Raw genomic sequence first — 22,270 nt, 5'->3', positions numbered from 1 at the left:
TATGACATAAGATTTCTGTAAATGCTGTTCTTTTGAACTTTTTCTAATCCTGAAAAGAAATGTATAACGGTTTCCAAAAAAAAAAAAAAAAAAAACACTGATAAGAACTAGAAATGTTTCTTGAGCAGCAAATCAGCACATTAGAATAATTTCTCAAGGATCATGCGAAAATAGAGTAATGAGTAATGCCTCAAAATTCAGCTTTGCATCAAAGGAATACATTTTTAAATTTTTTTAAATGTTATTTTAATATATATATATATATATATATATATATATATATATATATAATTTAATTAGAGTAAAAGCAGACCATCAGGGACATGGCTTAGTGATTTTTGCACTGTAGTGCTCATATGGAAAGACCATGATCGAATGCTGCTTGCAACATCCGTTTTCTGTAACCTCTATAGGCCAAAAAAATAATATACATAGTCAAATGCACTACAGATACAAAATGCATATTGTGTTATAACCAAACCTTACTGTTAAGTAATTACATGATTGATTGGCAGGGAGAAACACAAGATCTCTATATTCTATGCCCATTTATAAACATCAACAAGATCAAACAGTATGTTATGTTCAGAGATGATGGGCCACATCAAGTTACAGATATTGCCTCACCCACAAATAAAACCTTCCCCTCAAATGACTCGTGGCCTAAATGGCGCTTGCTGAATATTAACTGATATTTCATCTTTTAAAATAGACTAACCTGGGCTAACCTGTTTCAAATCAAGCCACTTTGAGGATTGTCTGGCTTAACCAGCTAGGTTGGACAGATGACGTGTTGGTCATTCTGGCGCTTTCCTCGTAAACAGTGATCAAAGCAGCCGTCCCCGTCTTTTCACCGATCTACATGTGTGTGTATTTCACCCTAGTTTAGGTTGGACCAGGACCACAATTCATCTCTTTCAATATCGAACAGCAATGTCAACAATGCTCTGTTTCAGCACAACACAATGTGTGCTGGTTTATAAACAAAACTATAATTTACACATCAATCAAATATAAAACTGAAGTAAAACGTGGTTGACGTGTCTATTTTTAAACAGACCCTGTCTGGGTGGGCATTTGCGTCCCAGACCTCCCTCTTTTACAGGAACAGGAAATACTGCAGATTGCCTGGGAGTTGATCCTCTGCCAACTTTAAATGCCACCTCTAAAAATATCCGGCAGGAATGTTCGGCTTGGCAAAGGGGTAAGGTCGGTGGCCCACGGTTTGTCGCCACTCTGAAGGCCTATTTTGACACGACAGCCCCCTTTAAGTGTAATCTGAGACTCTTCCTCTGTTACCCTCGCTATCTCGTACAGCTCTTTCTGCCTTGGGACTCTCTAAGGGTCCTTTGCAATGACACTGGAGCTTAGAGGGATGGGTTAAACAGAAGGGGGCTATTCACAGCATCCCCAAGGGTGGCTCTTTTTGTGGACTGTGGTCTGGGAGAGGGAGACACACCATCGCCTGCTTGTCTGAGGCCTAAAAATACCTGGCAAAGGTAGCCGTGCTGGAGCTGCATGATGGGGTTTTTTGCTGATGGGTTTTTTAATCATGCCACTGGCAGGACAGCTTGTTCCTGTTAATGACCCCGAAATATTATACGTCATCAGAAACATCCCTTGCACAAAAAGTTTTTTAAATATTAATTTATGATATAATATTAAAGAATATATGCATAATGGAAAGTGCAATAAGGATATATCTATTGACAGGTTCCCACAATAAATAACGTGCTCACGCGCCTATAGAGAATATATCCGCGGCATATTACTTGGACAAGTGCTAAAATAAGCAAGTGGGTAAAATTAATTCAGTGTCAAGACACCAAATGGCTATAAGAAAACACAGATGGAAAACATAAAAAAACAGCTTCATTTCGCATGGAATACGTTGGAATTTACAATATGTGATGTTATACTCTGTAAGATGTACAGTATATCTTGAGAAGTCAGATTTCCCCACAAATAAGCATGCTGTTTGTATTCAACTCACACTATTAAAATAAAGGAAAATGACTTTGTCTTCAGTTCGCTGATGCAGCACATTTCATTTAGTTTTCCTCAGTTAAAGCTGATGTAATTTCTCTAAACATCGCCAGCCCTGAGACAGACTGAGTTTTACGTCATACTTCTATTTGAGCTCGATATCACAGAGATGCTGGAGCCGAGGGCCCCAGACCAGGTCCAGTTATTTGTTTAGATTGCTGGAACCAGGTGTTTAGATAATTCAGTCTGGCTCTGCTAACTAAACACATGGCAAGGCAAGGCTCACTTTATCCCTGAAAAAGTTGCCCAAATAGGGCTGAGGAAATCATTTTCAAAGATTCTCTGTGGTTGTGTAAGGAATCTGCCACACATTGGCTATTTCAGACTCAGCCGTCCTCTATATCTTTTGTTATATTCAATATTTTTTACAAATATATATTAATTTATTCATTTATTTTTACTGTCTCTTACCATCTAAACATTTAACACAGGTGACTTCAGAAATGACACATTGTGTTTGTTCAGAAGCAGTTTTAACATAAAACCTTGTAGGTTTCTTTCAAAAGTAATTTTTAGTTGTTTATTTTTAGACAAAATCATTTAAGAAAGGACTGAGTAAGAATGGTCTCTGTGGATAGGGTTAAAGAAGATGAAAAAATAACTATCTAGTACATTAAAGGCCTGATCACACCAAGGACAATAACTGTAACATTAATGATAATGAAAATATCAGCAGTTAAGTTTTAATAAAGTCCACACCACATCTATTATAAGGACACAGAGGAAAAAATTTAGAATCAGAACATTCAGAAAAAAATGTTTTCCAGCTGCTGAATAATCAAAACTTGACACCCAGTACAGTAATTTAGTGAGCAAATAATAATAATAATTAATACTCTTATTCACAGTATAATTTGGTTCTTCAAAATATATAGCTGCCTTTTTAATTTTAGGATGGGGTTTCTTGCATAAGGATGATCATATATGGGAACCAGGGCATCAAGAAGATTAGAGCATGTCTGATTAAAGATGTTTCTCGCAGTCCTGCCATGTGTAACTTGAATTTGCAAAATAAAAAACTTATGTCATGCAATGTGTATGCTTGAAATGTACATTTAAATTTATGTTTGATTCTGGGTAGTCCCAGAGCAAGAGATGGGTATGGGCTCTGGGCAAACATAACACAACACCGGCCTCTACAGGAGCACAGCAGCACACCAGCGCATCTGACTTCTGATCTCTGACTGCCCTCTGCAGAACCAGTTTGGTCTAGCACAGGTTCATTTCTCAAAGCGCACATCCGACTGCGTTCATTAGGCGCCAGGAGAGGTGAAAATGAATGAAGAACAACACGCCATCGCGTAGAGACCAGGTGAAGAGAGGGTTTTACAGTGAGTATCAACCTCCTAGTCACCTGCAGCTGTCTGTGATGAATTATTTTTGCACGGTGCTCTCAATAACCACCTCTTGGATGAGACTGATAATGCATTATATCCGCATAATATATCCCATATTCTCTTATAGGTGCATTTAGCATGAATTGCATTGGCTGCGCTCTAAATGTATTTCATATTTTGAATTCAATGTTTTTGTTTTTTAATGAGAAGCAGCAGTAGCCTAAAGCCTGCCTCCATCGACAGTACGGTGGTACTGGCTGCTGTAGTTTTTCGCCGTGTCTCTCTCTCTCTCCCTCTGTAATTTTTTTTTATTTTAACGAACAGCAGAGACTCAGCACACAAGGACAGGGAATAGGAATAAGTCCAGGAACTCCTCCTTATTTGCGCCGGTCAGAGGACTGATATATTTCGTACATGACGCATTCGTAGAGAACAAACAGGTAAATATTGGCACGAGATATTGAGTTGATAAGCACGCGATGCGATGCATGCGAATACGGCTCGAGCACACTGTACGCGACGCGCGCGACGAAACGACCGCCGCGTTCGCATGATAAAACACGAAGCTGAACGCAGCTCGTGTGCAGATGCGTTGATTAGAACAACAACGTTGCAGTTGTGTCGCGTCGCGTCGCGTCGCGTTGAAACGCATCACTCGCTTGCGATGTTTTACTGTATGTAAATGCAACGAGGTAAAAACAAAATGGGGGAGAGTTGATGTGGGAGGAGCGAGGTTAGAAACCAAAATTATGAATTTGTGCACGACCTAATGTGTTCGGGATACAGATATGTCCGTGTTTTGTGTGCGTTTAATAGAGAAGCGGTGAAGTTAAGGCGAGGCCTTTGATCGTACACGTTGAATCGCTGATTCGGCGATGGCCTCGCGATCACTTACCGCATCCTGACTTAATATAATGGTGTTAACGTGCTGTTGCTGCCAGGAGGCAGGTCTTTTGTCACACATATTTGAGGCGAAGCTTTTTTTATAGCGGGGAGGAATCGCGCTCCGTGTTTATGAATGTCCGCTGTTTATCTTAAAACAAGCACTGCGCCTTTAACTCGCGACGGCAGCGCGAGCTCGCTGCAGGCTGAGAGACTTCACAGCCATTCGCAGACCAGGGCTCATGTTTGTGTAGTTGGGCTAAATGGTGTGGTTTTCATGCCTTTTTCTAGTCCACAATAGATAGATAAATAAATAAATAATTAATTAAAACTGTGTGAATTGGTCAACATAAATGAATACCTTATAGCATGCAGTGCTTATAAACGATTTTTATATGGGTAAATCTCATGAAATATTTGAGGAATGTGTCCTGGACACGTCACATTTCATCCATTCATCAAAAAAAAAAAAATCCCCAATATCGACCACCAAGATGTATCCTGCTAATTACATGGCTATTTACCAAATAAATATGTAATAAACTTATGATTGGACATTGAGACGAACACAGAAACTGTATTAATTTATAAAAAACGTATTAATTAGGAATCCAAGTTTTTTTCTCCAGTGTATGTCAGTCTCTCTGTTTGTTGCTGTTCTTACCCCGGGAACTTACTTTTGCCTGGCGCACTTTAACCATTAAAATATTACGCTTACCATATAAGTATAATAATAATGGACCTTTTACACATTTCTGGGTTTCTCAGCAGCGGAGGTCGTCACACTTGGGTTAATTTGAAGAGATGGGAGAGTACCACAATGGCAATGAATGTAATCTAGAGCTGTTTTTATACCGTCTATGATCTGACATACTACATTCGCCATGTTTGTCATTATCACGTGACCTACCAGCATCAATTGAGTCGCTTCACTGCCATTTACAAATCTTCTGAATCTTGCTGGGAGTAGTAGGTCATTTTTGTCTGCTCTTTTATGAGTACTGTGATTTCAAACATACTTTTGTCATATACTATTTTTGCCTACTATGTAGTAGGGAAGTATGCAATTTCGAATGCAGCCCAATTGTGTTTTATTAAGAGCTGCATTAACACTACAATTTAAGGCATGCACATTTTCTTTGGATATAAACAGGATATGAGATCACCTTGTGGTTTTCATTTTAATATAAAATACAAATGTAAAAATTTAGAAAATGTGTAAATAATATACCATCTTCTCCACTTTCCCACAACAGTGCACACCTGCAGCTTTGAAGTGTGTGTTCTTTGATTTTAGCCAAGTAGTCAATATGTGATGTTTAGATTTCAGTTTTTTGATCATACATCTTCTCGTTATTCAATTCTGCTGAACTGAGTTAAACAAATTCGAACTCTTTGTTTTGACTTCATCAGAAGTCAGTGGAATGAAAAGTCCCCTCCCTTTAAGCTTAAATTGTGGCCAAAAAGCATTAACATTTTAATGTGCTAATTTAGTCATTAATGTGAATAATGTATATCTGTTGAAGCAGATGGAGACTGTTGAGTTTACATTCAGAGATGTTGATGAATGGATCATTTTGTCTTGATTCCTTTGTAGGTTCTCCATCCAGTGGCACTGTGAGTCAAGAGGAGGTGGGTCCTCTCTGTCACTCGCACGACTGATGTTTCGATTACGGGGATCATTACCTTGATCAAAAGACGTTTGATTTTTCTCCACAGAAAAGGCAGGATGTCAGCCAGAGGAGGAAAGAAAAAGATCACCAAGCTGTCTCGCTCTGCCCGGGCGGGAGTCATTTTTCCTGTCGGGAGAATGATGCGTTACTTGCGCACAGGAACCCATAAGTATCGCATTGGCATGGGCGCCCCGGTCTACATGGCAGCTGTCATCGAGTACTTAGCAGGTGGGAATCCAGATTCTCCATTATGCAATCATTTCATTATATGGAATACTTACATAGAGTCTCTGTTGCACTGATGTTTTTGTAGCTGAGATCTTGGAGTTGGCTGGAAACGCGGCAAGAGACAACAAGAAGGGGAGAATCACTCCAAGACACATCAAGCTGGCTGTGGCCAATGATGAAGAACTCAACCACGTAATGAATCACATGTTAAATAGACTGAGGTCGGGTAGGGTTAATGTGAAAGCATAAGAGGCTTCTTTTGACTGGAAGTGTAGCTCTGCTTATTTTGGGATCTGCATTTTGACTATTGTAGTCCTTGTAGCAATGCCATCAATGAGTTGGTTTTTCTGTATTATTGAATAGTTGCTCAGAGGGGTGACCATATCAAATGGTGGCGTTCTGCCTCGCATCCATCCTGAGCTGCTCTCCAAGAAGAGAGGAGGCAGGGTGAAGGTGGAGACTCAGGTGACCGTTCCAGAGAAGAGGGTGAACCGGAAACCCATCAAGAAACCCAGCAAAAAGAGCAAAGGAAAACCAGGCCGCAAACCCAAAGTGCGTGCAGTGTCAAACATGTGTTGCTCTGGTGCCATGTTTATCTGCAAGAATCCTAAAAAACGTTTCTTTCTTGCAGAAAAGCACAGAGAATGACAAAGAAGCAGATGCCAACACAACAGTGGAAGACGGACCAGGGGAGGGATTCACTATTCTCTCCACGAAAAGCTTGTTCCTTGGACAAAAGGTGGAGATAGCTGTGCTTATCACACATTTCCAAGAATTCGTTATTTTACGATTTATTTTAACACTTAGAGCACACATTATAAAGTTTATTTACCTTCGAATGCAAGGGACATTTAGTAATTTACCTACATATATTTTTCACTTTAAATATGTACAGTCTTGGATTAAACTATGAGTAGTTGAATCAAGTTTTTGATTGACATTCTGAACAGAATTAAACAATACAGATATAATGTTCTTATCTTAGACAGCAGGGTGGTCGTCTGCAAATATAAAGGTGACACAGTATATATGACAATATAATACCTATTTTTGAGTATTGATTAAAACTCATAAAAGAATAAATATTGAAATTGATTTAAAAAAATCTGCTAATACACTGATGATTTAAAACAATGCAATAATGAAGTGAACTGGTTTGTTTATCAGCTGTCCCTAACAGAGGGTGAAATCAGCAAAATCGGCACGATCAAAGTGGAGGGAATCATCAATCCCACAAATGCAGAGATTGATCTGAAAGAGGGAATCGGTCAGTGCTTTTAGCTACTATTAAGTTATTGTCAATTAGATTTGCTAGATAGTAAAATGCTAGATCTATGTAGCAAGTGTCAGTTTTCCTGTATGTTGAAATATGTGTCAAATGCTGATTTATTTTTTTTGCTGTAACACAGGTAACGCTCTGGAGAAAGCAGGAGGAAAAGATTTCCTAGAGACTGTCAAGGAGCTGAGAAAAAGCCAGGGTCCTCTGGAGGTCGCATCAGGTTGAATTCTCATACATTTCTTGACACAAGCAGACTCGAATTAGTGTGTGTGCTCTAGCAATGTTCAAAGGGGCAGGAAATTACCTTGTTAAATATTTTAATATAGGGAAAAAATTAACGTGACTGGAAAAGTCATGGAAATTAGTGAAATCTTCAATAGTAATTGAAGATTTTTATAGCTTGGAGACATTTGTACACTAAGAAGTGTTCTACGAAGATTGTTACCTGACATACCATGGCAAATAAGGCCAAAACAAGTACTCGTTTCGCTCAGTCCTTTGATTCTTTGATCAAAAAGTGTGGAAAGCAGGAATAAATCCCCTGTAGATACTGAAGCAAGACGTTTGTGCTTGTTGCTGCTGTTCTGACTGGAGCCTTTCTTATTCCCTCTGCTCTGCAGTGGCTGTGAGTCAAGCCAATGGGATGGCAGCACGTTTCATCATCCATTGTCACGTTCCTCAGTGGGGTTCAGAGAAGTGCGAAGATCAGCTCGAGAAAACAGTCAAGAACTGTCTGTCTGCTGCCGAGGAGAAGAAGCTCAAGTCGGTGGCCTTCCCTTCGCTACCCGCCGGACGGTGAGCATCACAATCATGAATAGTTCTGTTTCCATGCAAATGTGGTGAGAAAGTTCCTAGAAACCAGAAATCATCTCACCTCTTTGATTGTTGTTCCCCCAGAAATGGTTTCCCAAAGCAGACAGCAGCCCAGCTAATACTGAAGGCCATTTCGAACCATTTTGTCTCAGCAACCACCTCCTCTCTGAAGAACATTTACTTTGTTCTGTTTGACAGCGAGAGCATTGGGATATACCTGCAGGAGATGGCAAAGATGGACACCAAGTGATGTGGAGTCATGGGTTCGATTTATTTTGAAAGTGTAACGCCTCGATGCAGCTCTGTTTTAGTTTGCTTTGACTGGTTTTGTCGGCCTCGCCGTCGTGGGAAGGTGAAATGAGTTGAACGTGAGCTTTAGCGGAGAGTGCATCAAGGCTAGTAGGAGCGTAATAAGTGGAGTGTAGTGCAGCTTGGTGAAAGATGTTGTAGGTATATGTTTTTGACAACAGATTATTTGAAGGTGTTTAAACAAGGATATTTGTGAGTGATGTACTGTACACATTTATGTTTCACTGTTCTCCTTTAAAGTAAAGACATTTAGACTAGATCAACTTAATCTTCATCGTTTGCCATTTTTATCCTTAGAATGACCTTTTTACATTCCATGTTCAGAGTTGAACTTTTGACCATTGTTTTTGGCTAGATATCATGTGTGGTTTCTGGCCGTTTTGGTTTATGGAAAAAAAAAAGTGTTTCTTGTTCTGCTTTGAAATAAAAAAACGTTTTACACCACAGGTTGATTTCTCTTTTTCCATACAAGTTTCCATTCACATACGACTTCACCCAAAAATGAATTCATTTACTCATCTTCGTGTCATTCCAAACCTTTGTGTATTTCTTTCTTCTGCAGAACATGAAAGATATCTTGAATAATGTTCAACCAAACAGTTTCGGTTCCCTTTGTTCCCAGTGAGTGGACTAAAAACATCTGTGTTACACAGAAGTCAGTCAGTCATACAGGTTTGGTACCACATGAAAGTTAGAGTTGGGGTAGGTGTAGATGTTAATAAAACAATCGAATACAGGTGCTTAATAAATTAGAATGTCATGGAAAAACTTAAATTGTGTATTAAATAAATGCAATGCACACAGACTGAATTAGTTTAAGTCTGGTTCTTTTAATTGTGATGATTTTGGCTCACATTTAACAAAAACCCACCGATTCACAATCTCGACAATTTAGAAATTGATGACATGCCAATCAGCTGATCAACTCAAAACACCTGCAAAGGTTTTCTGAGCCTTCAAAATAGTCTCTCAGTTTGGTTCACTAGGCTACACAATCATGGGAAAGACTGCTTACCTGACAGTTGTCCAAGACAATCACTGACACCCTTCACAAGGAGGGTAAGCCACAAACATTTATTGAGTGCTGTATCCAAGCATGTTTCCAGAAAGTTGAGTGAAAGGAAAAAGTGTGGAAGAAAAAGATGCACAACCAACCGAGAGAACCGCAGCCTTATGAGGATTCTCAAGCAAAATCGATTCAAGAATTTGAAGTGAACTTCACAAGGAATGGATTGAGGCTGGGGTCAAGGCATCAAGAGCCACCACACACAGACGTGTCAAGGAATTTACTGAACCTCAGACAACGTCAGAGGCATACCTGGGCTAAGGAGAAGAACTGAACTGTTGACATTGGTCCAAAGTCCTCTTTTCAGATGAGAGCAAGTTTTGAATTTCATTTGGAAACTAAGGTCCCAGAGTCTGGAGGAAGGGTGGAGAAGCTCATAGCCCAAGTTGCTTGAAGTCCAGTGTTAGGTTTCCACAGTCTGTGATGATTTGGGGTGCAATGTCATCTGCTGATGTTGGTCCATTGTTGTTTTTTTTGAAAACCAAAGTCACTGCAACCATATACCAAGAAATTTTGGAGCACTTCATGCTTCCATCTGCTGACCAACTTTTTGTAGATACTGATTTTATTTTCCAGCAGGATTTGACAATGCACATGACCATGGTGTTGGTGTGCTTGACTGGCAAGCAAACTCACCAGACCTGAACCCCATAGAGAATCTTATGAAGTATTCTAATATGATTGAATTGGTGGGTTTTTGTTAAATGTGAGCCAAAATCATCACAATTAAAAGAACCAAAGACTTAAACTACTTCAGTCTGTGCATTGAATTTATTTAATACACAAGTTTCACAATTTGAGTTGAATTACTGAAAGAAATGAACTTTTCCAGAATTCTAATTTATTAAGAAGAACCTGTAGGTAGAAAATATAATTTCATTATTAGTTTCCTGTCGGAGATGTATCCTGTTCTAGCCACAACCATAAAACTGTTTGCACTACAAACCAGTGTGTTCATACTTAGGATAATACGTTAAAATAATACAGTAAGACACCAATTTGCAATGACAAGCAGCAAAACGAGCTGTATTGTACAGCTAAAAATAGCTGTAAGTGGACCGGAAGCTTTCCACATAAAATTGACAAATAGCCGCACCCGCTCTTACAGGGAAAATAAGGTGGATAGGAACAGAATGAAATTTTGTGAAATTTCTGCAGTTGTGAACTGCTGCAAAAAGTTCCCTTGGCTAGAAACTCTAATCTAATTTTCTCTTATGTTTCTCGAAACGTTCATCAGATGTCGTCACTGGCAACCCCTTACTAGTCACGTGACCTGTTAATTACTTTAATCGATCTCCAATGTAGATTAAAGAGATTGTCATAGTCTGCAAAAAAATTTAATTGTTTGAAATAACCAAACTGTTTGTGTTACCATTGAATTCCACTGTATGGACAAAAAAACCAAAACCCTTTCTTAACATTTCTTCAGGTCTGAAACGGCATGAGGGTGAATGAATAGCAGAATTTTCAAGTTTGGCCGAACTTCATTCTCCCCTCTGGATCTTAGCCTCCTAAATTATTCAAATTAAAGCAATAAAACAATTGAACTGCAAGAGAAAACAATGAAACAAGATTAGGATATTTTACCATATTTATTACATTGTAAAAAGTACATTAACTTTTGTTCATATATATATATACAGATTATTTTCATTGAATTACATGTTGACTACAGAATTAGTTCCTGATGCATCTAAGAATGCAATACAACAAGTGAACAAAAAAAAGAAAATGTCCATCTGTTCACAGCCACCTCTTAGGATTGTGATGGTGAGATCGTTGATCTGCTGTCACTGCAGTGACAATCTACATTAAATTACAGTGATATTCTTTGACGAACCTACAGTTTTGGTACTGATCCAAACAGCATAAGTCTCAGGTCAAACGCTGATCGCTAAACACACTTGAGCTGCTCGTGGGTGGTCTTGGCTGATGGAAGGAGCTGCAGGTCTGAGAGCTATAATACTTTTATATTAGTGAATTTTATAACTCTCTTCTGAGATCTACTTCTCATGAAGCATTCATTAATTCAAACCAAACTAAAAGTGGTCTGTAAACTTTCCAGAGCCGAGATCACCGCAATAAAGTGATACAGTTAATAGAAAGAACAGCAGAAACATATATTTGGAAGAAATTATGCATTGTCCAGGAGCAATTCGTGAAAGGGAGAGCAACAAAAAGCAGAAGTGCCTCAGTGATACAGCATTAACACGAGCAACAAAACCACCTCTCTTTAAGACAACTAACCAATAAAAAATACCCATCAAAATAAAATAAAACCTGACATACAGAGTTTACCTGGTTTAATTAGTTGAAAACATCAGGGATGTGTCTGGAATGTTGTAGAAATGCATGATAATTATGTGGTGTCATCAAACAAGCCATATTAGATTGTTTTGAACCAAAAGAATTGGAATTAATGGGACAGTTCACCCAAAAATGAACATTCGGTCATCCTTTACTCACCCTCATGTTGTTCCAAACCTGAATGACTTTCCTTCTTCATTTCTTTCCTTTAAAGAAATGGTTTGGTCCATACAATAGAAAGTCAATTGTTGACAAGGTCTACAGAAGGTCCACCGAAGAATGAAATACATGACATGAGGGTGAGTAAAGGATGACAGAATTTTAATGTTTGGGTGAACTGTGCTTTTAATTTTCTCACTAATGAACCATGAATGGCAAACATTACGTGGCTACATCTCTGACGCTTTTCTCTGGAGCAATTACGGCAAAACTATATAATTAATGTGTAAAAGCCACAATAAGAAACAATATGAATTGTCAAAATAAATTATGTTTTCTTCATCATACTGTACAGGTTTATTTAGCTGGAGCAGTGATAAAAGCTGCAACACTAATGCAGATTTATTTTATTTTTTACGGTTTCATTAGCTGAGCCCAGTGTGCGCTACACACTACCCATCAGCCATTCTCTGTGATCACTGCCTGAGTACTGATACATTAAAATCTACTCTGACCTAACTGACTGAAATCCAGTCCCATCAATAATGATCTGTCCTCCAGGGTGGCACCACCTCCCTGTTTTGAATAAATATGATCATCTATGTAACATCTCTAACTGAAGGACATTCAAATCCGAGTGGTTTGGGAGTTGCTTTGATGTTTGAAAAGAGGACAGGCAACCATGCATGTCAATGTCCTCTCACGCGGTCTTGTTCCAGGTCTTGCTGTTACATAATTTAATAGTGTGGGCTACAGCGAGTGCACACGTGCAGGAGAACAGTCAAATCAGATGCCTCCCCTTCAGATGCACTCTTTTTGCTGATGTTTGAGGGGCGGGTCAGTCGGTGTTGGGCCGGGGCAGCAGGGGCACTGGTGAGGTAGCCTCTATTAGAGCTGGGTTCAGAATGATTGGCAGTGACATCGGTGGGACGCCCACTTGCAGTGGAGAGGCGAGAGGCTGAAGGATGAGCGGAGACTGGCCCCGAGGAGACAGCAGGGACTCAGGAGGACTCATCTTTGCTGGAGTGGGCATCGGAGGTGTGGATGGAGGAACTGGAGATGATCTAGCTGATCCTGCACAGAAGAACGAGAGCAGAAAAGTTCACAATTTTGACAATATTCCATGAGAAAAAAAAAAGTGATATACAATATTCTTCTAAATTTTGTTGTCAGTAAGATTTTTTTTAAATAATAAATAAATGCTTTTATTCAGAAACTATGCACTGGTGTGACAGTAAAAACTATTGTAAATAAATTGTGTCATAAATGTATAATTTTCCACATAATTAAAATAATTACTTTTTTATTGTTGTTTTTGAAAGCAGTCTTATGCTCACCAAGGCTGCATATATTTGTTCAATTATGGTAAAAAAAAATAAATAAATACAAATACAGTAAAAAACTAATATTGTGAAATTTTGTGTTTTGGAATATATTTTAAAATGTAATTTATTGCTGTGATGCAAAGCTGAATTTTCAGCATCATTACTATGGGATGAAATTAGACTCAAAACGATTAATAGATGCACGCAAAAATATCAGTGTACTACATCAATTTTATACATGTTTCTTACGAACCACAAACAAATGTCTTTCAATTTGATTCGGGATTAAATGATTGTGCAGCGATTTGTACATGTACAGACATGTTTGCAAATAAAAATGTTCTGTTCTGCATTAATATATCATAAATTGCTCATGCAAAAAAGAATCCATGCATATGCAATTCATCGATGTAATTCTTAACTCTGCAGACACAGGTTGAAAAACATTTGTTCCAGTGTAGTGACGCACATTCACAAATTTTTCAAATCGTGTACATGTCATGAATTGCACTATGCCTTGTTTGTTAGTAGATGTGTGTGTGTGGGACATGAAGTGTTGAAAACTGCGAAAATGAAGTCTCAAAATCCAAATGAACCGAACAAGATCGACTCGAACTAGACGTCAATTAATGCACACGCGTCACCTGATCCACATATGGATAGATTTCTTTTTGCATGAGCAATTTATGATATATTAATGCAGAACAGAACATTTTTATTTGCAAACATGTCTGTATATGTACAAATCGCTGCACAATCATTTAATCCCGAATCAAATTGAAAGACATTTGTGGTTCGTAAGATATATGTATAAAATTGATGTAGTACACTGATATTTTTGCGTGCATCTATTCATCATTTTGAGTCTAATTCCATCCCATATATTACACTCCAGTCTTCAGTATCACGCGATCCGTCAGAAATCATTCTAATATGCTGATTTGCTGCTCAAGAAAACATTTCTTGTCATCAATGTTGAATAAACTGAATTGTGTGCATCATTAGTTACATTATCAATTTTTGTGAAAACCATTATGCACTGCCTTCCAAAAGTTTGAAGTAAAAGAAAACTTATTCAGCAAGAGTGCATTAAATTTATAATATTATATAAAAAATATTAAGCAGTAAAACAATTAAAAAAACTAGATTTTTTTTAATGATTTTTTTTTTTTTTTTTTTTTTTTTAATAATGACAACCATCATTGATACATGAATACTAATAATAACGGAGCACCTCATTTTTATATTAGAGTGAGTTCTGAAGGATCATGTGACATTGAAGACTGTAGTAATGATGCTGAAGAATTCAGTTTTAAAGTAGACCTTTACTGAAAACTATACCCATAGTACGTTATACCACCCACTTCTATTCAATATGTTTGATGTGTCTGATGCTTACGATCACCGTTGGCACTTGGTGTGGGCGTATCCTGAGGTGACTCGGGTCTGCTGGGGATATTTGGCTCTGCCGGGGGAGCTGGCACTGATGAGGGGGCTGGCACAGGGGAAGAGGCTGGGGTTACGGCAGCAGGTGGTGGGACAGGCTCCACAGGATGATTACACACAGGTTCTGTACAAAAAAAAAAAAAAAAAAAAAAAAAGAGGATTCCAGCTAACCAAATCCAAGCCTGTGTTGTACATGGTTGAACTCAAATGTTAAATGTGAGTATTGTGTTTGTGCTCAGTACCTGAAATGACAGCCTGTTTGAAGAGCTCCTCCTTCAGATTGGGCAGGAAACAGTCAATTCTCTCCCAGGTGATTTCCCACAAATCTGAGTAACCTGTACGTGAGTCTGCGCTGTGAAAGATCCCTGCTGTGTCCATCACCAGCAGCATGTTCTTCAGAGACTCAGGGATGGCCTCCAGCTGTGCACCAAAGTCACACACACACAGACTTATCAGCACTCAGGATTTAAGAACTTTTTTGCTGTAAAACTATGAACATATTTAGGAGTGATTGATAGCAAAACAACATATCACAATTTATTTCAGACAGGAACATGATTCACAATCTTAACAATACTTTTTCAAGATTGCAGTCTTCACTGTATGATTTTTTTTCATATACATTGATTCTTATTAATTGTTGTTTCTCTCAACAGTTTACATTAAGCGCAATAAGGCATTTTTTAAATTCCATGTAGTTCCAAATGTATTTCTTTCTTATATGAAAAATGCTAAAAGGAAATTTGAGCTGCCGTTTTCTACACATTAAAACTGTCAAGCTTCAGAAAAAGAAAACAAGTATCAGAGTTTCATAAACTGCATTCATGTGAGTTCTGCACAATCCACAATTTTCCAAGTCAATACTACACCTTTGCTACAAAAATACACTGAAATCTTAGTCATTGTTAATATAATACAGGTTTGAGATGACAAAGGTAAAAGATTGAGAACAGGGTCCTTTAATATCCCTTGCTATCTGAGAGCATCTTACCAGAAGGTCGCTGGAGCCGGCGTGCATGTACTTGTCCATGAAGTCTAAAATGGTGAGCCACAGGGCAGCAAATGTGGGAAGAGAGAGCAGAGGAGAGAGATGCTGCAGGAACACCTGAGGAGACAAAGACACTTAAAATCACTCTTTAAATAAGGTTGAAGTTATTAGGATTTATAAGCAAAGAAGCCCAAGGCCAGACCTTAGAAAGCAGTGTGCAGGCCCTCATCCTGGTCTCCTCCATGCCTCCCACATCAGCTGGACTGATGTTATCTAGGAGTTTTGTCAGCAGAGGAAACAGGACCTAAAAAAAGACGTAGTTTCGTGAAAATTAAAATGCATGTTAAACTAACACTATACAGCCAAACACAACTAGTTTACCTTGTTGAAGCAGGACTCCCACTCCACTGCATCCAAAGTTTGTAGATCATGTACAAGAAGTGCCCTCTGTAGGTAGGTGAGAGCTTGCATGCGGACTTGCCTCCGTGCATCACAGCACAACCAAGCCATACCTACAAGGCCAAAGCACACAAGTTATAGAGCATCTCTGAACATCCACCCCTCTTTTAAAGGGACAGTTCACCCAAAAATGAAAATTCTATTTACCCTCTTACAGGTAGCACTTTATTTTACAGTCCTGTTCCTAGTGTACATACTATGTACTTATTATAGTAATTACAATAACTATGTAATAACTAGGTACTAACCCTGAACCTACCCCTAAACCTAACTCTACCCCATACAGTTACCTTGTATTACCAGAACTTTCTTAAATAAATACACTTTAAGTACACTATAAGTACATTTACTTACACGTACTGTAAAATAAAGTGCAACCCTCTTACCTGTTGCCCTCTTACCCTCTTACCTTTCGTTCATCTTCAGAACACAAATGAAGATAATTATGAATGAAATCTGAAAGATGCCTGTCCTTTCATTGACAGTCTACGCAACTACCACTTTGACACTTTACAAAGTTCATGAAGGCATCGTAAAACTAATAAAACAAACTTTCTATGGAAAATCATTCACTTTATATGATGAACAGACTTAATTTAGGCTTTTTTCTTTTATTTAGTTTTGGCATTTTTGCCATTTTTTTTTGGGCAGGACAGTAGTGAGAGAGGAAGTCAAGTGGGAGAGAGGGGGAAAAGGATTAGGAAAGGTCCACGAGACGGGACTCAAACATGGGATGCCCAAAGCACAACGCAGTTACACGTAGATGAACTGAGGCTATCAACACCGACTTAATTTAGCCTTTTATTCACATATAAACTTTAATCAATGCACACATAACCATGAAGTGATCGGATCTCTTTAGTTTCAATTCATATAGGTTAGTTTAACAATCTCTTTATTAATTTATAAAGCATTAAAGGTGCAGTTACGTTAACGTCAATGGAGGGACAGAAATATTTAAGATTTCAGTAAAAATGACTTAATTTGTGTTTTAAAGGTGAATGAAAGTCTTATGGGTTTTGAACGACATAAGGGTAAGTATGGCAGAATTTAAATCTGTGGGTGAACTCTTTAATCTCATTAATGCACTCAATATAACATCAGATATAACATGAAATTATCACTCATTTTACTACAAAAACTTGTGTTATTCTAAGCATTTGTAAAGACACTGAGGCTTGCTAATATGCTTTTTGGCTAGTCTCTGACCTTGAAGGAGAGGACACCAGCAGCTGGACCATAGAGTTTGAGAGTCTGCCTCGATCTTTCTGCCAGCATCCTCTAGGTGGCGCTGTTCCTCTGCCCACGAGCTGTAGATGCCGGCTGCTCGAGTGTGCAGGGTATGCATCAGGTCTAACAACTACATGGGCAAACAGGCTGTTTTAATAATCACTGAACACTCAGGGGCATATCTGGTGTATTAAATTAATATTTGCTTTTCGAAACAGACTCACTTTCATCTTATTAATAGGGACAATAGAAATGATTGCTTTACAACCACTACTGAGACATGAGAGGTAAACAGATGGAAAGAACATGACAAAACACACAAAAATCATGCTATACATTTGATACTGTTCAGACATCATATTGCTTTTATATGCACTATTCAGGTTATGAATATGGGGAAAACATGTTTCCCCAGGCAAATATCACAAAGACATGTCAGGTCATATTTCAACAGGGAAAAAAAGCCTATATTTTACAATTTCTATCAATATGTAAAGGCATAAAACCCGTCAGTCATTACTGTGATAAAGCAATAAAATCATCTTGGTCAGGGATGATTATTTTTAACAGCAACACAACATAATACTATGATAATTGGCTTTTCCAAACATACTTCACTTATTTAAATAATACATATTTTTTCTAAAATTACTGAAATAAAAACCTGATTTTGTAAGCAAGAAACTAAGAATTAGGATGTGTGAAAAGTAGTCATGAATAAAAAAAAAAAATCATGAAAATGTGTCACAAAAATAGGCTTGATTTTCATTAAACAAAATATGGCTATAAGTATAATAAATTAAATTCAGTAATATCATTGTATATATAAGAAAATACATATTAAAAACATTTAAAGAAAAAAAAATCAATACAATTCTAGTATTAATATCTAATATCTATTAATATCTAATAACAATGCTGTCAAAACTTAGTTTAATTAAACATTAGACATCTTTTGAGCTTTTTTTGTCAGGTTCTAAATTTTTACTTGAATACTTTTTTTACTTGAATACTTTTTTAGAGACCTAAAAAATTATTATTATATTTTTTACTTTTTTTTTTTATCACATTACTACTTACTTTAAATCAATGTGTACTTAATTGTGAAATACTTGGACTATTGTTTTATTTATAATTAACTATTATTTTGTTAATTCATTGTGTAATTTAATAATTCACATTTAACTTTTTAAATAAAGCTCTGCTCGATAGCATTTTAGTTTCTGCTGTGGCATCAAAACTTAAGGTGAAATTGTACTGGTATTAGTGTTGACGAGTACTATTTTAAAAGTTCTAAAATTAAACAAACCTCAAAGCACAGTCTGAACTTTTTTTTTCTACTGTAGAGTCTGAAATGTGAAATGATCACACGGCTCACCCCCACCGAGCAGATCGGCAGACATGACGATGGACAGATCTAGGAATTAGGGAAAGGGCTGTTGTACTTACGTCCAGACTAACCTGAAAAGACACCGTGTGATAACTGGCCGGCACACCCTCGTCTTCCTCATCATCGCTTTGGGAACGGGTGGGCCGCTGACTGGACGCTTTGGTTCTCCGTGATGTGCCTTCCTTCTCGCGTGGCTTCTTTCGGAGCCGGCTGGATTTGGAGTCATATTTGTGGCTCTTTTTCTTCTCGTGGGTGCGGTACCCTGCGGAGGGCGTGGAAACAATCAACAGAGTGACTAACAAGGAAAATCTAATTAAGTTTTCAAGTGCACACCGCCCCATTCTCACAACTGTCAAGCATGGTAAAAGCCTGCACCGCTTGATGAGAATGAATCACAGGTGCTGATTTTTTTTAGTGACCTTTTCTCAATGTGACTGCCCATCTTCACACCCTTTCATTTGCTGTTTAGAAGAACCTGTCTCTGACAAATCTTGGTCAATTTTGGGATTGCAGCAGAAAATATTGTGTTCTGTTTCCAGTGAAAGAAGAACAGAGCAGATATCTACCATATCATTATCGCAGTACTGAATCAATTAGATGTTCAAAACTCAAAACGGGGATCTGTCGCCCTCAAAGTGAGCACATAAGCCCCTGATGACAGCAGGTACCTTCCCATGTAAACAGAGGCCTCCAGCTCATGAAAAGGCCTTGCCGAATGGCAGAGCAGAGCTACAGAGTGCTGAAAGAGTCTTGACTAAGCCTACTGTAGATCGCCGAACACCCTAAATAGAAGAACTGAGAGACAGAGTGAAGGATAAATGGAGAGGGCACACAAGACGGTTGAATTGCCCCCAAGTTAAATGACTCACCAGTGGAGCACAGCTAAAGATCCAGCACTAAAGAGCTTACAGGCACTGACACATCCAATTACAAAGCCACGGAAGTGAGGCAGACACTCTAATCCCCCAAGGAGTCAAACTTTAACTTTAAATAAAATGTCCTCCAATAGGTTTGTTTGGAATGGCAGTTTCAGTGTTTAAATTGTAACTTGTACTGTAGCAACACTGAATATTTTGTTAACGTGGCAACATGTAAAATGGAGCAATGGCTGTGTCATGTGGTTATGTAAAGATGATAATTCATATTTATTAGATCATTCATTTGTAGCCCACAAGATGGGCAGGTTTCAATGTCAATGGTCGCCATATTCAGCGATGAAAGTATACAAGAAATAACCATTTCACATCGCATGCGTAAGCAGGGGGCATTTGATTTCTAACTATATTTAATATATTTGTCAGTAAGTTTAATTAGAAAAATACACTATAGGTCTGTTACCAATCAAATAAAATCAGTATCATCAAAAGCCATCGTTTCACTGCAGAGGTGGCAAATTTGTAAAATTTAAAATTACAATTGCATTAATACTGCTATGAGATGTTTATATATATATATATATATATATATATATATATATATATACACACACACTAACATTAAGTGGCAATAAGCTACTGTCTTAAGTGAGACCTAGAATCATTAAGATTTCGGGAATGAAGCAAGGGACTTTGTATGAATGAGTCATTGAATTATTCACTCAATCAATTTGATCAAAACCAGTACTATAATTGTGCTGGTATTTGTGAAGAACAGCACTCTTGCTTATGTGATATTGCTTAACTATATCATATTTTAGAAATTTAACAAGAATGGATACAGGGGGATTTTTTGATCTTGTATCTTGAATTTTAGGGAACTTTTATTCATTTCAGTAGCATTTTTACCAAAAGACCCGGTTAAATTCTGACTCTGGTACTTTGTTGTATAAGAGATACATACCTCCATTAAGGCTAGCCTCCACAAACACTCGTATGGCTTTAACACAAAGCTCAAAGTTTTCTGGAGTGACATGGGCGGCATCGCGTACGATGAAGGAAAGCGAATCCACACACTTGATGAGGGATTTGGTGTCATGCAGACCTGTGTCCTGACCAAGAGTTAAACTGTACTGGTTAATGAGAGGATAGGTCATGGGCTTTGAACCTGGAGTCACTGCTGCCTTAGATCCATCCAGATCATCTTTACCCACCTGCCCAAAACAGAAAGAAGTTATATGTCTAACCAAGTCAAGGTGCATAATAATGACAGTGAGGGTGGATGTGTCTCTAACAGACTTCCTGTCTGGGGTTTTATGTGGACACTTACCACTAGCCACCCTACATCCACATCCGTAGCTGAACGAGGTATTCTGGATTTGCCGTGCTCGGTGTAAACCTCAGAGTCAGACGTATATCCCCGGTCAAGACTAATTTCACTCTGATGATATGAACTCAGTTCGCTATCTGACTGAGCACCTGGAACAAAAGGATTAAACAAGATAAGCCCATCTGGAAAAGGAATTTAGGCCACACTCAGCTGTGTCTTTTACAGATAAAATGGTTAGAAATGACGATTCACCTGTGTCATTGTCTGGGTGGGTGTTGGCGACCTGCAGGGCAGCTGGTGGTTTGACCCCAGCCCCGATGCACTCCAAAAGTGAAAAGAGCGTGTACCAGTCGTCAGTGCAGTGGATGTTGGCAGCATTGGTTTTAAGCAGCTCGTGCAAGCCAAAGGCCACCTCTCGACAGACTCTGGACAGGACGTGAGGCTTCATCATCAACAGCAAGCGAAGAGAGAGGAGGACCTGTGCAGAGAGGGAAAAAACGCTTAGATGCCCGTCTGGCCCACTTCCCACTTTAGAGTTTGTACCTGTATGTGTCGAGTGTGTGTACCTGTGAGCCTATATCCTCTCTGCGCAATAAGCGTATGGCGAGTCTGAGCAATCCCACCACTGCTCTCTCCACCAGGAAGCAGCTCTCACTGGCATGGACACATAACTGGTACAGATGATCCCGTACCGTTTGCCAAACACATGATACTCTGTCCCTGCAAACACACCGTCATATCTCTATTAAAATCTACAAGCTGCCGTATCTTCGTCTGCCTCCATGGACTAGTAATTCTCAATGACGTAATGCAATGTGCAGTACCTGTTTTCAAGAATAATGCGTAGCAGCATCTCCAGACAAAAAGCGGCATCTTCTTCATCGTATGTTTCCTCATCCGGGGTCACCGAGATGAGAGCCTGGAAACATAAAAATTACATAACGAACAAACCCTCAAGTAATACTGTAAGTAATACACTAAAGAAAGAGAATGGTTTCGTTCTTGTATACACCCAACTTTTCTAAGTGGACCTCACCTTCATGAGTTCCTGTAAAGACTCCAACTGCAGAAACTTGCTTTCGGTAATCAGCTTTTCTGGGTCACAGTGCTGATGTGAAGAAAGAAGAA

The 22,270-nt window shown here is 38.5% G+C and overlaps 2 protein-coding genes across 8 annotated transcripts in view; one reads left to right on the top strand and one right to left on the bottom strand.

The window, feature by feature from the left end:
* The first annotated feature begins 3,240 nt into the window (after window positions 1-3,240).
* LOC132157359 (core histone macro-H2A.2) lies at window positions 3,241-9,011 on the top strand. Of its 4 annotated transcripts, none has more exons than XM_059566692.1 (10): window positions 3,243-3,377; window positions 5,863-5,897; window positions 5,985-6,166; window positions 6,252-6,358; window positions 6,530-6,718; window positions 6,798-6,905; window positions 7,334-7,433; window positions 7,576-7,665; window positions 8,066-8,240; window positions 8,343-9,011. In XM_059566692.1, exons 3-10 carry the CDS (start codon window positions 5,995-5,997, stop codon window positions 8,506-8,508), a joined length of 1,107 nt encoding a protein of 368 aa, XP_059422675.1. In that variant the 5' UTR covers window positions 3,243-3,377; window positions 5,863-5,897; window positions 5,985-5,994; the 3' UTR covers window positions 8,509-9,011. The 4 variants fall into 4 exon arrangements, with proteins under 4 accessions (XP_059422677.1, XP_059422675.1, XP_059422676.1 ...); XM_059566691.1 differs by lacking the exon at window positions 3,243-3,377 and adding an exon at window positions 3,629-3,823; XM_059566694.1 differs by lacking the exon at window positions 5,863-5,897 and having other exon boundaries at window positions 3,241-3,377.
* Window positions 9,012-11,206: 2,195 nt separating this feature from the next.
* The window catches only part of LOC132157357 (Golgi-specific brefeldin A-resistance guanine nucleotide exchange factor 1-like), a 91,086-nt gene continuing 80,022 nt past the window's right edge, over window positions 11,207-22,270 (bottom strand). For 2 of the 4 annotated variants that reach the window (XM_059566686.1, XM_059566688.1), the window contains 14 exons: window positions 22,179-22,250; window positions 21,967-22,061; window positions 21,709-21,862; window positions 21,395-21,620; window positions 21,143-21,291; window positions 20,777-21,026; window positions 18,997-19,199; window positions 17,527-17,677; window positions 16,240-16,370; window positions 16,061-16,162; window positions 15,862-15,975; window positions 15,113-15,290; window positions 14,824-14,994; window positions 11,207-13,173 (listed from right to left, as the gene is read on the bottom strand). In XM_059566686.1, the coding sequence (XP_059422669.1) occupies window positions 12,938-13,173; window positions 14,824-14,994; window positions 15,113-15,290; window positions 15,862-15,975; window positions 16,061-16,162; window positions 16,240-16,370; window positions 17,527-17,677; window positions 18,997-19,199; window positions 20,777-21,026; window positions 21,143-21,291; window positions 21,395-21,620; window positions 21,709-21,862; window positions 21,967-22,061; window positions 22,179-22,250 (2,232 nt within the window). In that variant the 3' untranslated portion in view covers window positions 11,207-12,937. The remainder of the gene's footprint in view (window positions 13,174-14,823; window positions 14,995-15,112; window positions 15,291-15,861; window positions 15,976-16,060; window positions 16,163-16,239; window positions 16,371-17,526; window positions 17,678-18,996; window positions 19,200-20,776; window positions 21,027-21,142; window positions 21,292-21,394; window positions 21,621-21,708; window positions 21,863-21,966; window positions 22,062-22,178; window positions 22,251-22,270) is intronic. The other 2 variants (XM_059566687.1, XM_059566689.1) reach the window with 1 other exon arrangement.

The sequence above is a fragment of the Carassius carassius genome, chromosome 14 (assembly GCF_963082965.1).
Source record: "Carassius carassius chromosome 14, fCarCar2.1, whole genome shotgun sequence".
NCBI classification, from domain to species: Eukaryota; Metazoa; Chordata; class Actinopteri; order Cypriniformes; family Cyprinidae; genus Carassius; species Carassius carassius.
Note: the sequence above shows the minus strand (reverse complement) of the source record. Positions and strands in the feature narration are given on the sequence as shown.

Coding starts and splice junctions, on each gene's coding strand:
- LOC132157359 (XM_059566694.1), top strand. CDS start 5,995: ATGTCAGCCAGAGGAGGAAAGAAAAAGATCACCAAGCTGTCTCGCTCT. Junction 6,167..6,251: donor TGTCATCGAGTACTTAGCAG/GTGGGAATCCAG, acceptor ATGTTTTTGTAG/CTGAGATCTTGGAGTTGGCT. Junction 6,359..6,529: donor ATGATGAAGAACTCAACCAC/GTAATGAATCAC, acceptor ATTATTGAATAG/TTGCTCAGAGGGGTGACCAT.